This window comes from Panthera onca, chromosome B1 (genome assembly GCF_046562875.1).
Source record: "Panthera onca isolate mPanOnc1 chromosome B1, mPanOnc1 haplotype 2, whole genome shotgun sequence".
NCBI classification, from domain to species: Eukaryota; Metazoa; Chordata; class Mammalia; order Carnivora; family Felidae; genus Panthera; species Panthera onca.
In genome coordinates this window covers 61,281,480-61,294,081 of record NC_138342.1, presented here as the reverse complement: position 1 = coordinate 61,294,081, position 12,602 = coordinate 61,281,480, and the positions used below count along the sequence as shown (strand labels likewise).

General features: G+C 43.0%; 1 protein-coding gene across 3 annotated transcripts in view; it reads left to right on the top strand.

The window, feature by feature from the left end:
* Positions 1–12,602, top strand: part of PPEF2 (protein phosphatase with EF-hand domain 2) — a 42,275-nt gene that overhangs the window by 12,901 nt on the left and 16,772 nt on the right. For all 3 annotated transcript variants that reach the window (XM_078446025.2, XM_078446026.2, XM_060654842.3), the window contains 8 exons: positions 3,704–3,831; positions 3,982–4,039; positions 5,262–5,437; positions 6,756–6,870; positions 9,389–9,435; positions 10,437–10,603; positions 11,069–11,105; positions 11,196–11,345. In XM_078446025.2, the coding sequence (XP_078302151.1) occupies positions 3,704–3,831; positions 3,982–4,039; positions 5,262–5,437; positions 6,756–6,870; positions 9,389–9,435; positions 10,437–10,603; positions 11,069–11,105; positions 11,196–11,345 (878 nt within the window). The remainder of the gene's footprint in view (positions 1–3,703; positions 3,832–3,981; positions 4,040–5,261; positions 5,438–6,755; positions 6,871–9,388; positions 9,436–10,436; positions 10,604–11,068; positions 11,106–11,195; positions 11,346–12,602) is intronic.

The following is a 12,602-nucleotide window of genomic DNA, read 5'->3' as shown; positions in this document are numbered from 1 at the left end:
ATAAACATTGGAAAACATCAGAGTGTTGCATGGTGGTTGAGGCCATGGGGGTCTCTGAAGTAGCCTAGAGGGAGAGTAAAGATGGATCAGAGACCTGGGCCTCGGACAGAGCCATGAAGGACTCCAGGGCCTAAGCACCAGGTGGAAGAGGATAAGTCAGCAAAGGAGACTGAAGACAGGCAGCCAAAGACGTAGGAGGAAAGCAAAGGAAATCATGACAACACTTTGTTTATATGGGCTGACGCATGTCTGTAAGCTCGTGGCTTCCTTACTTTCTAGTTTGGCAATATGTCCCAGGCTCATCTTGAACATTTTTGGCCCTGGAGTAACTTCTTCTTTAGGGTGTGGGGTGTCCCCTTGCTTCCAGTTGGCCTATATCTTTCTATAATTTTTCAATGAACAGATACAGAAATATGTATTATTTAGAAAAAACCCCAGCATGACTAATTTATATTTAGGAACACAGTATTTTTACTTAACAACCTTGATGTTATTATTTATATATAGCTCTTTATTAAAAATCTTTTGTCCATGGGGTGTCCGGGTAGCTCAGTCAGTTAAGACTGACTAAGTCCGACTTCGGCTCAGGTCATGATCTCATGGTTTCTGAGTTTGATCCCCACATTGGGCTCTGTGCTGAGAGTCCAGAGCCTGGAGCCTGCTTCAGGTTCTGTGTCTCCCTCTTTCTCTGCCCCTCCTCACCCCACCCCCCGCCTCTCTCTCTCAAAATAAACATTAAAAAAAATTTTTTTTTAATCTTTTTTCCCTAACAGCATTAAAATAGTATTATTTACTTTATCCTACCATGTATAAATAATAGTTTCCGAATAATAACAATACTAGTATAAACAATGTGATTACTAAAAATTCTTTTTTTTAATATTTATCTATTTTTGAGAGAGAGTGTGAGCAGGGGTGGGTCAGAGAGGAGGGAGACAGAGGATCTTCCACTCTGTGCTGACAGCAGCAGGCCCAGTGTGGGGCTGGAACTCGTGAACCATGAGGTCATGAGCTGAGCCGAAGTCAGATGCTCAAATGACTGATCCACCCAGGTGCCCCTGAACATTTCTTAAGATTTCTTTGTAGTTCATTTTGTCCTTTGGATATATATCCACTAGGGACATACAAATTACTGAATTCTTAAGTCATTTGAAGTAACTCCTTTCTGTGTTTCTAACTTATATAAGGTTAGATTCACTTGTTTAACTTTTGCTTTTAATCTTTGGAGATTGATTTTTCATTTTGTTTTATTTTATGTATTTATTTTTTTCATTTTTTTTCTTTTTTTTCTTTTGTTTCATTTTTTTTCATTTTGTTTTCATTTTGTTTTAAATTTGTTTTATAACTTTGAAAAGCATTTATACGATTCCTGTCCCAATTATCTGTTGCAGCATAACAAACTATCGGAGAACTTGGTGGCTGGAGACAATCATTTTATCTGCTCATAATCTTGTGGGTCAGGAATTTGCAGAGGGCCCAGTTGGGTGGTTTGCCCATGATTCTGTGGGAAGCTGGAGCTGGAGGCTCTACTTCTTTTTGAATTTTTTTCAAAATTTTATTTTTAAAGTAGTCACTACACCCAATGTAGGGCTTGAACTCACAACCCCAAGATCAAAAGTTGCATGCTGTACTGTGCATGCTGTACTGACTGAGCCAGCCAGACACCCGATGGTTCTATCTTTCCCTTCCTATCTATCTTTCTTTCTTTCTTTCTTTCTTACTTTCTTTGTCAACGTATTTATTTGGGAAGAGAGAGAGAGAGAGAGAGAGAGCAGTGGAGGGGCAGAGAAAGAGGGAGAGAGAGGATCCCAAGCAGGCTCCACACGTTCAGCACAGAGACTGATGCAGGGCTCTAGCTCACAAACCACGAGATGGTGACCTGAGCTGAGATCAAGATCCAGATGCTTAACTGACTAAGCCACCCAGGTGCCCCAAGGAGGTTCTACTTCTAAGTTAGCTTTTGATTCACTCACTGGTGCCTTGGTGGCCTTTGACCTCTGTCTCTCTTCATGTAGTTGCCTTGTTGTTAATAGGGGGTTTTAACAGGTAGGTGTCTTGTACCCTCAGATCTAGTCTACACAAAGCTGGAGTAAGAGGAGCCCAAGCGTGTTGTATTGTGCTGTTGGAAAGGAGAGGGCAGAGGGACTTAGACTATCCTGCACCTCTCAGCCCCTATCTCAGTTACCCCAGATCCCTGCCAGGACTGAGAGGGAGAAAAAAAGAGTGAGAAAGAGCCATCGGGTGTCCTCCCTGCCCTAAGGAGCCAAGCAAGACTGAGGATAGAAGTATGTCTAGTTGGCAGCCTTTGCCTTTAAATGTTGAAGCAACGTGTTAGCAAACAACATTTTCACAGAACCTTGGTGGCCACGATACCCCTCAGTATTGCTTACACTTCACTGCATGTAAGAACCACATGTGGGGCTGGTTAAACCTGAAGATCCCTGTAGAAATTCTAATGCTGTAGGTTTAGGGTGAGCGAGGCCCACGTATCTGTGCTTCCCATTAGTTCCTGGAGGGTCTGTAGCTCTTACTCCAGACATTTCATTCACGGTTCTGAGCATGGATTTACAGAATTCAATCGGTAGAGCTTCAGCCTTAGCATTTGGTAAGGGCCTTTGAGAAGTAGCTACAGTTTGACATTTTTTATCAGAGGAAATCAAATTCAGCTTTGCTTAAGTTTCCCTCTGGTTCTCTTTTCTCACTCTACCATCAACCTTCCTTGTAAGGAAATCAGCCAGAATTCTACTAGCTCTCTAATGCAAGCTAAATATATTAAATCAATCTGTCTACTGTTCACGAGGTTGACCTGAATTAACCTGCAGGGTTTCCTTTTTAATCCTGCTTTATCCATGAATACTCCATTCATCACCAGTGGCACATTCAGGCCCAGGAGCTTAAGAAGAATCTAGTTATTTATGTGAACAGCTGTTCTCTGGCAGTAGGACTTGACCGTGGGTCCTAAAGCTCTTAGGAGGAAGTAAACCTACTCATGCCACCCTGTGAAACACGGTCACCTAGCACAGGCCCTGGCAAAAAGAGAAGCCCAAAGGCAGCCTGCAGATTTGATAGTGGGTGAGGGGGGTGAGATCGCAAGCATAGAACCCAGCAAGCACTTACTGCCACCTGACATTGTAGGTAGTAATTTGTGTGTTTGCCCATTTTTTGTTTTCCCCAGTCATAGGGAGCCCATTCCCTTTTCAGATGAGGACACTGAGTCCCAGGAAGGTAATTCTCCCGAGGCCACATAGCTGGTCAGGGCATTTCCAGGCCTAGAACCCAGATCTTTTGATATCCAGTCTGTTGTTAGAATGTCAAAATGTCCTCCCCACCCTCTACCCCTGTATTATCCCACCCTTCAAGTATGCCTCATGCTTGCAACCTGTCCAGTTTAGATCTCTCAATGATCCTGGCAATCCAACCTTTCCACCTCTCACACATAAGAGTTTTCAGCAGACAGTAGGAGTTCCAGTAAACCTACAGTGATATTAGTATAACCACTAGGTGAGAATGAAGGTGGGGTGGGGGAGGGAGTGGGGAAGAGAGCACCCCAGCCAGCGGTGAGGCAAATCCTTCCTCCCAGGGGCAATGGGTAGTGCTTTCCCCACCATCCTGTCCCCAGATGACAACAGGAGCGGTGCCCTTCACCTCCGCCCTGGCCCACGGAGTCCCAGCTCACAGGCTGTCTTCTCCATCTGTGTCACAGCCTTCAAGGCGGCAGCCCTAATCCAGAGATGGTACCGACGCTACACGGCGCGCCTGGAGATGAGGCGGCACTGCACCTGGCGCATCTTCCAGTCTATAGAGTACGCGGGACAGCAAGACCAGGTCAAGGTGCGGCGGGATGTGGGCCCCAGTCACTCGAGCTCTGCCTTCCAGCACATGGGCAGCAAGGGCCAGGTGCCCAGAGGGTGCAGCTGACCCGGACCCCTCCTGGTTCTCTTTGCGCCCATCTCTAAAGCCAAGTCTTCGACTCTTCTGCAGCTCCATGATTTCTTCAGCTACCTTGTGGATCACTTCACCCCCAGCAGCAACCATGAGAGTGAGTATGAGCTGCCATACAGGAGGGCCTCAGGGTTGTAGATATCAGACTGAGCGGGGGAGACACAGGGGGCATAGATCCCGTGACGGCCAGGGAATGAGTGAGGAGGCTGACAGATAAATGGCAGCTTCTGGGTTCTCCCAGAATCACACCTGGAGACAAGAATTTGAGTGCAAGGAGTTTGTTTGTTAAATACAGGAAAACAGTCGGGCGGTGGGGAGGGACTGGGGAAGGAATTCAGGGAAGGGAAGGCAGCTTATAAAGAGGCAGAGGCAGGGGTGGGGGCTACTAAGCCAGCAACAAAAGGTGCCTGGGAAATAGTGCAGAACACTTGCCTTGGAATGATCCCACCTGAAGGCAGAGAGAACTAGAGTCTTCCTGTGTCAACTCCTGAGACTCATTAGTTGAAGGCTGCTGGGAGGGATGGATAGGAAGCATCGTTAATTCCACAGCATTTCTGGCCTGCCAAGCAGGGCCCTCTGTGGACCCAGGAAGAAAGCTCCCAGGCCAGAGATGCAGAGGCTGATGGTTGGCCCTTGCCTGAAGGACCTTGAAAGGTCTGATGGCTTCTGGCACACTGACTGACAGCACCAGAAATACCTGTGAGCTTTTTTGTTTCACTAAGGTTTTTCCCTTTCCTTCTGCTTACAAGCCTCAGCTGCTAAATTTCTGTTCTAAGTCTGACAAATCTCAGCCTTTTAACATTTTTTTAACATTTATTTATTTTTTGAGAGACAGAGGGAGAGAGCACGAGCAGGGGAGGGGCAAAGAGAGAGGGAGACGCAGAATCCGAAGCAGGCTCCAGGCTCTGAGCTGTCAGCACAGAGCCCGACGCGGGGCTCAAACTCACGGACTGTGAGATCATGACCTGAGCCGAAGTCAGTCGCTTAACAGACTGAGCCACCCAGGCGCCCCAAACCTCGGTCTTTTAAAATAAAAGTAAAATTGGGGCACCTGGGTGGCTCAGTCAGTTAAGCATCTGACTCTTGATCTCAGCTCAGGTCTTGATCTCACAATTCATGAGTTCAAGCCCTGAATCAGGCTCTGTGCTGACAGGGTGGAGCCTGCTTAGAATTCTCTCTTTCTCTCTCTCTCTCTCTCTCTCTCTCTCTCTCTCTCTCTCTCTCTCTCAAAAAAGTATGGTCCAGGGAAAGACTGTTTTGTATTGCCCATGGACTGCACATCTGAACATAAGCTGTCCTACCCTTTCTGTCCTAACCAGGGGACTTCCTGGACCGCATGTTCACCGAGGACAGATTCCCCCAGGACTCTGAGATGGAGAAATTCGGTGACTATGAATCTATAGAAGTCCCTGACAATTACACGGGACCACGCCTCTCCTTCCCACTCCTTCCTGATCACGCAACTGCCCTGGTAGAAGCTTTCAGACTGAAACAGGTAAGCTCACCCTGGGAAACCTGGGTCATGACCAACTTTGTGGAATATGGAGAGGGAGACCAGACCCAACACAGAAGGAATAGCCCTGGATTTAGGGTGTTAGTGTCATGGATCCACTAGAGAGATTCCATGCCCCCTTTGCTTAGCCAGGACCTTGTAGTCAATAAGCCAGTTTTTATGCACTGAAAACTTCTCCTCCTCATCATGTAATATTTCTTTGTTCATTCATCCCACTGATAATTACTGAGCACTGCTATGTACAGACACTGTTCTGGGCACTGGGGATATAGCAATGAGCAAGACAGACACCAATTCCTGCTCTCACAGGGCTAACATTCTAGAGGAGAGACAGACAGTAGATAAATAAATAACAACAAATAAGCAGATTCTGCAGTATATTAGAAGGAGAATAAGAGCTATGTAAGAGAATAAACTAAGTTCTGGGTAGGAGAGATGGCAATTTATGGAGTAGTCTTAGAAAGCACCATGGATAAGGTGATTTCTGAGCAAAGGTTGAAGATGGTGAAGAAACGCACCATGTGGATGCCTCCAGAAAAATGTTCCAGGCAGAGGGAACAAATGGAAAGGCCAGGAGGCAGGACCTTGCCTGGATGGCTCAGGGACCTCAGGAAGGCCATTGTGGCTGGTGAGGAGGAGGTCGGGGAAGAGTGTTAGGGGATGGAGGCAGAGAGGAGGGTGGGTAGACTTTTATTCTTCTCAAAGAGATGGGGAGACATTGGGCATAGGAATGATATAATCTGGCTTGCTTTTTAAAATAATCATTCCGTTTTCTGAATGGAACATAGGGAGCAAGGGCTGAAGCAGGATGATCAGTTAAGGTCCTGCAACAGTCCAGGCAAAACATGAGAGTGGCTCCAAACCCTGGTGGTAGAGGCAGAGGCGGTAAGAAGTGGTCACATTCTGGTTCTCTGCCAGACTCCAGCTCTTCGTCTCTTTCATAAGAAGATAATTCACCACAGGAGACGTTGGGGTGGTTTCCCCCAGGATGTCAGGATAACTTAGTACCATTGACATGCGTGCACTTCTTCACACCTCTCTGAGACAAGCATGCATTTCTCCCAAGCGGAAGGCAAGGAAGGAAAGAGGAAATTAGTTCAATATTGGGGGATGTTGAAAAGCAGAAACAAGGGCAGAAGATGGGTGAAAAAGAAAGGATCCATGCATAGGGTCGCAGGGGCACTTTACCAGGGTCTTGGGGTCTTGGGTGACTAGGATCATTAGGCAGTAAAGGCGAGGCTCATTTTGCTGCATGAATATCAGTGTTGTTTTGTTCCCTCTCCCCTCTTCCTCCTAGTAGCAGCTCCATGCTCGCTATGTCTTGAATCTTTTGCATGAAACCAGGAAACACCTGATACAACTGCCAAACATCAACCGGGTCTCCACCTGTTACAGCGAGGAGATCACAGTGTGCGGTGAGAGTCAGTCAGAAATGGCTTCCCACGCTGGACGCAAACAAGAAAACGCTTGTGATGGGAAAGAGGAAGGGCGCGGCTGGCGGGAGATGTGATTCTCGCTGAGAGCTTGCTTATTCGCTCCATGCTTACTGGAGTAGAGGCAGTGCAGTGAAGGATTATGGGACAAGAGGGCCCAGACTCTGCTTTATTTCCCCAAACAATTCAGATTTGACTCCAAACTCATGCTTTCACTCAGAACACAATCCCTGCAAATAGCCAGATCCTCCCTTGTCAGAAGACAGTTTATTTCTTGTGCCTTGAGCAGCAGGCCCTAATGCCTAGCAAATTATTCCTTCTGTCTACATGTATTCTTCTTCCAGAGAGAAATACTGTCCATGATGATTCTTTCCATATCCTTATGTTTTCGGTAAAGTTTAAACACCTGTTATAGGGGCACCTGGGTGGCTCAGTCAGTTAAGCGTCTGACTCTTGATTGATGACGTGAGATCAGTTCACGTCATGATCTCATGGTTTGTGAATTCGAGCCTTGCATCAGGCTCTGTGCTGACAGCGCGGAGCCTGCTTGGGATTGTCTCTCTCTCTCTCTCTCTCTTTCTCTCTCTTTCTCTCTCTGCCTCTCCCCTGCTCTCTCTCTCTTTCAAAATAAATTAATTAAATTTAATTTAAAAAAAATAGACATCTGTTACAGACTGAGGTCCCACATCTTCACTTAGGGGGTGCAGACTGTCGCACAGCCGGGATTGTAAACTGGCACCTCGAGGGCCACATGCAACCTGCAGCTAGGTCTTGTTTGCCCTGAAATATTCTTAAATTTTTATTTATTTTATTTTTTAATTATTTTTGAAAGTTTATTTACTTATTTAGAGAGAGAGAGAGAGAGTTCCAAGCAGGCTCCAAGCCATCAGCCCAGACCCTGTCATGGGGCTCAATCTCACAAACCATGAGATCACGACCTGAGCCAAAATTAAGAGTCAGATGCTTAACCAACTGAGCCACCAAGGTGCCCCTTAAATTTTTAAAATTATTATTATTTTTTAATTAAAATCTTTTTTTAAAAAATTCAAGTCAGTTAACATACAGTGTAGTCTTGGCTTCAGGAGTAGAACCCAGTGATTTATCTCTTACCTATGACACCCAGTGGTCATCCCAAAAAGTGCCCTCCTTAATACCCATCACCCATTCAGCCCATCGCCCCACCCCCCTCCAGCAACCCTCAGTTTGTTCTTTGTATTTAAGAGTCTCTTATGATTTGCCTCCCTCCCTGTTTTTATCTTATTTTTGCTTCCGTTCTCCTATGTTCATCTGTTGTGTTTCTCAAATTACACATACGATTTAAATCATATGCTATCTTTCTCTGACTGACTTATTTTGCTTACCATTATACACTCTAGTTCTATCCACATTGCTGCAAATGGCAAGATTTCATTCTTTTTCATCACCAGGTAGTATTCCATTGTATGCGTGTGTGTGTGTGTGTGCGTGCGTGCGTGCGTGTGTGTGTGTGTGTGTGTGTGTGTATACCACCTCTTCTTTATCCGTTCATCAGTCAATAGACATTTGGGCTCTTTCCATAATTTGGCTATTGTTGATAGTGCTGCTATAAACATTGGGGTGCATGTGCCCCTTCAAAACAGTATTTTTGTATTCTTTGGCTAGATGCCTAGTAGTGCAATTGCTGGCTCGTAGGGTAGTTCTATTTTTAATTTTTTGAGGAACTTCCATACTGTTTTCCAGAGTGGTTGCACCAGTTTGCATTCCCACCAGCAGTGCAAAAGAGGGTTCCTCTTTTTCCGCATCCTCACCAACATCTGTTGTTTTCTCGAGTTGTTAATTCTAGCCATTCTGACAGAAAAAAATTAAAAAAAATTTTTTAAATGTTTTTTTATTTTTGAGAGACAGAGAGAGAGAGAGCGCACATGTGTGCGCAAGCAGGGGAGGGATAGAGACAGAGGGAGACACAGAATCTGAAGCAGGCTCTAGGCTCTGAGCTGTTAGCACAGAGCCTGATGTGGGGCTCGAACCCATGAACCATGAGATCATGACCTGAGCTGAAGTTGGATGCTTAAACAACTGAGCCACCCAGGAGCCCCAGAAAAATATTTTTTTAATAAATTTCCAACATTTGAAAATTGGAGAATTCATATTAAAATTGACATTTCCAACACCTCTTGAAAAATCTCCTAACACTGGCCCATAAATAGCGGCTTCCTACTTCAGATGGGACAAAATCTCTCCAGTTCTCACCTGAGTTTGCATCCCTGCACTGTTCTGTCCTATTTTTGCTTCATTTACTGTTTATTTATGATAATCATATAGAGAAAAGATACTGTGTTTTCTTCTTTCAATATTAGCTATCCCTGCAACAAGGGAAGTTAATATTTATCCCTGTCTTACATATGGAAAAAAGTAACCATAACTTTGTCAGATTTTTCTGGGTATTTTCCTTTTTATAGTAAAAATGAGACACAGTGGTAAGGACCAGTAAAAACTGATATTCTTTTTCTGTCTTTGTTAGGAGATTTACATGGCCAGTTGGATGACTTAATATTTATATTTCATAAGGTATGAATGTTTAAGATCCTGTCTTGCTCTGAGGCTTATTTTGGAAGTATCTATTAACAAAATGCTTAAGTATTGCTTGGATTTTTTAAATATTACTTTATCTTTTTATTTTTAAAACATTTTCTTTTATGTTTATTTATTTTTGAGAGAGAGAGAGACAGAGTGTGAGTAGAGGAGAGGCAGAGAGAGAGGGAGATGCAGAATCTGAAGTAGGCTCCAGGCTCTGAGCTGTTAGCACAGAGCCCGATGTGGGGCTCAAACCCACGAACCGTGAGATCATGACCTGAGCCGAAGTCGGATGCTTAACCAACTGAGCCACCCAGGCGCTCAAAAATATTACTTTAAGTCATTAAAAAATAATACATAGTAGCAAATATATAATATAAAAGTCAGTACTATATTATATTTTAGTATATTTTTGTAAACTGTTTTAAAAGTCTGAGGTTAACAAAGAGAAAGAATCCTTACTTAGTGATTGATTTTTTTTCCAAATAAAGAAAATTATTGATTATTAAAGCAACTGAAAGCTATTTTCCTATCCATTTTTAGTTATAAAATGTAGAACGTGTAACAGCATACATGAATGTCCTATTAATGTAATATTACTTTACATATATACTGTGCTTCCCAAAGCATTTTCCCACTTATTGTATCCTTTAATCCTGAGGAAACTGACAGCTATTGTTATTATTACTAAAGATATTGTGGCCAGAATTTAAAACTGGCTTTTGGATCACAAGCTTGGTGTCCTTTGCACATACCATATGGCAAAACTCTGGCTTTGTATAAAGCACTTATTTTGATGAACACGCTAGAAAGAAAATATAAGACCAATAAAAAAATACTTCCATCTTTTATTGACAATTCACATTTGGAGAAGAGCCAGAAAGCACAGAATTGGTGTTCGATCTGACGTAACTGTCAAATGTCCATTGGCTTGACCTGATTTCCTATTCCCTTCCTTTGTTGCCACTTCTTGGACTTGTCTTCTTTTTGGGAAGAATGGCCTCCCGTCACCAGAGAGGGCCTACGTCTTCAATGGTGACTTCGTTGATCGAGGCAAGGATTCAGTAGAGATCCTGATGGTTCTTTTTGCCTTCATGTTGGTTTACCCAAAAGAGTTCCATCTTAATCGAGGAAACCATGAGGACCATTTGGTGAACTTACGGTAACAAACTCAAACACACTTGGGTATTTGATGTTTACTTGTGATTGAAAAGTTACTTTGTTAGAACTTCTTATTTGTTAGGTAACTTTTCAAGTAGTTTTCCAATTTTTTAAAGGAATACACAATATGTAACATTAAAATATTTCTTACAAACCTACATATTATCCTACTTATAATAAAACCATTAAACGTTTTTCCACATATCCGTACTCTTTATCATATGAACAATAAAACTCACTGTAGAAAAACTAAGAAATACAGATAAACAAAAGGAAGAACGTTAAAATATCCCCTAATTTCTTGACCCAGAGTTAATGCTATAATTGTAAACATTTAGCAATTATTCCTCAGTCTCTTTTCTATATATTTGAGTATATGTATATAGTATATGAATTCTTATAAAAATTCAATTATACCATAAGTGTTGTCATTAAATTTAATATCTAGTTTTGCTTCTAAATCTAGATACGGCTTTACCAAGGAAGTGATGCATAAATATAAGGTATGCTGCCTTTAAAAGCAAGTTTTTCTTAGTTCAGATAAGTTAAGTGTATCACTTGAAAATTATTATCTTCTTAATATCATTTTTCAGACACATGGCAAGAAAATACTAAAAATACTGAAAGATGTTTTCTGTTGGCTTCCTCTGGCCACTCTGGTTGATGAGAAGGTCCTGATTCTTCATGGCGGAGTGTCAGACATGACCGACCTGGAGCTCTTGGCTAAACTAGACAGGCACAAGGTACTGGCCAAGTAATGAAATAGTGCATATTTCACCATAATTTAACCCAGTTCATAATAATAACAACCCAGTTCATAATAATTTAACCCAGTCACTGCCTACATAAAGTCAATGTCATTTTGCATGCTGACTCCAGGTGACTTAATAAGGGCTGTTAAGGAAGCCATGAGGGGCGCCTCAGTGGCTCAGTTGGTTAAGTGTCTGACTTCAGCTCTGGTCATGATCTCAAGGTTCGTAGGTTTGAGCTCTGTGCTGACAGCTCAGAGCCTGAAGCCAGCTTCAAATTCTGTTCTCCCTCTCTCTCTGCCCCTCTCCCACTTGCGCTCAGTCTCTCTCTCTCTTTCTCTCTAAAAAATCAATAAACATTAAAAGATTAAACAAACAAGGAATATACATCTGGGCTCAAGGAGCAAGTGTGCTACGATCCATTAGTGATGTTTCTATGGACATGATAGTGGGGAGTGGCAGCTAGAGCCATCTATTTGCTATCCCTGACCTAGACAGTTCTAATAAACACCCCCATTCAGTGTACCTGAAGAGCCTCTACCTCTCAAATAACTCAGTTAAACTCAACAAATGTTTTAAGTGCATACTTCATTCAGGGAGGATGCTATTGGCAGACAGAAAAACGATGATCAATTTCGAATTAAACTCAACAACTATGGTTAAAGTGCTTACTATGTGCAAAGGAAGTGGTAGGGGTGATACAAAGATAACCAGAGATGGTGCCTGCCCTAAAGAAATTTACAATAACCAGCAGGAGGAGGGAGTGAGAGACAGAATGCATTATACTCCCATATTAATACGTCTCTATTTTCTGTTTCACTTTGGAAGTAAAAATTTAGAAAACAAGAATTCTATTTTCTTTTAATCATAGATTTTTAACAATTGAATGGTGTCTTATGGCTTATGAACTCCCAGCTGCCCTTTCCAAAACACAGGAATCCCTACTACGACATCTTTGACAACATTTGCCTAAGCAATTACTACACAAGCTAGTGTGCTCTGGGCAACTCTAATTAATATACAAGTCTTTGTGATATGAGACATAAATGAAAGAGCATGGCTTTGGAATCAGACAGACTGGATTTGAATCTGGGAACATGCAGCACTTGGCTGATATGGCAGCTGTGTTTTACTAGGTTATCCAAGAACCAAGCCTCCTTATGTCTTGTTATTCTGCGGTCCTTAGCGTGTCTTTCCTGAGCCCTCATCTTATAGGCCAAGATGGCCTGCCACCACATCTGTATTCCAAGC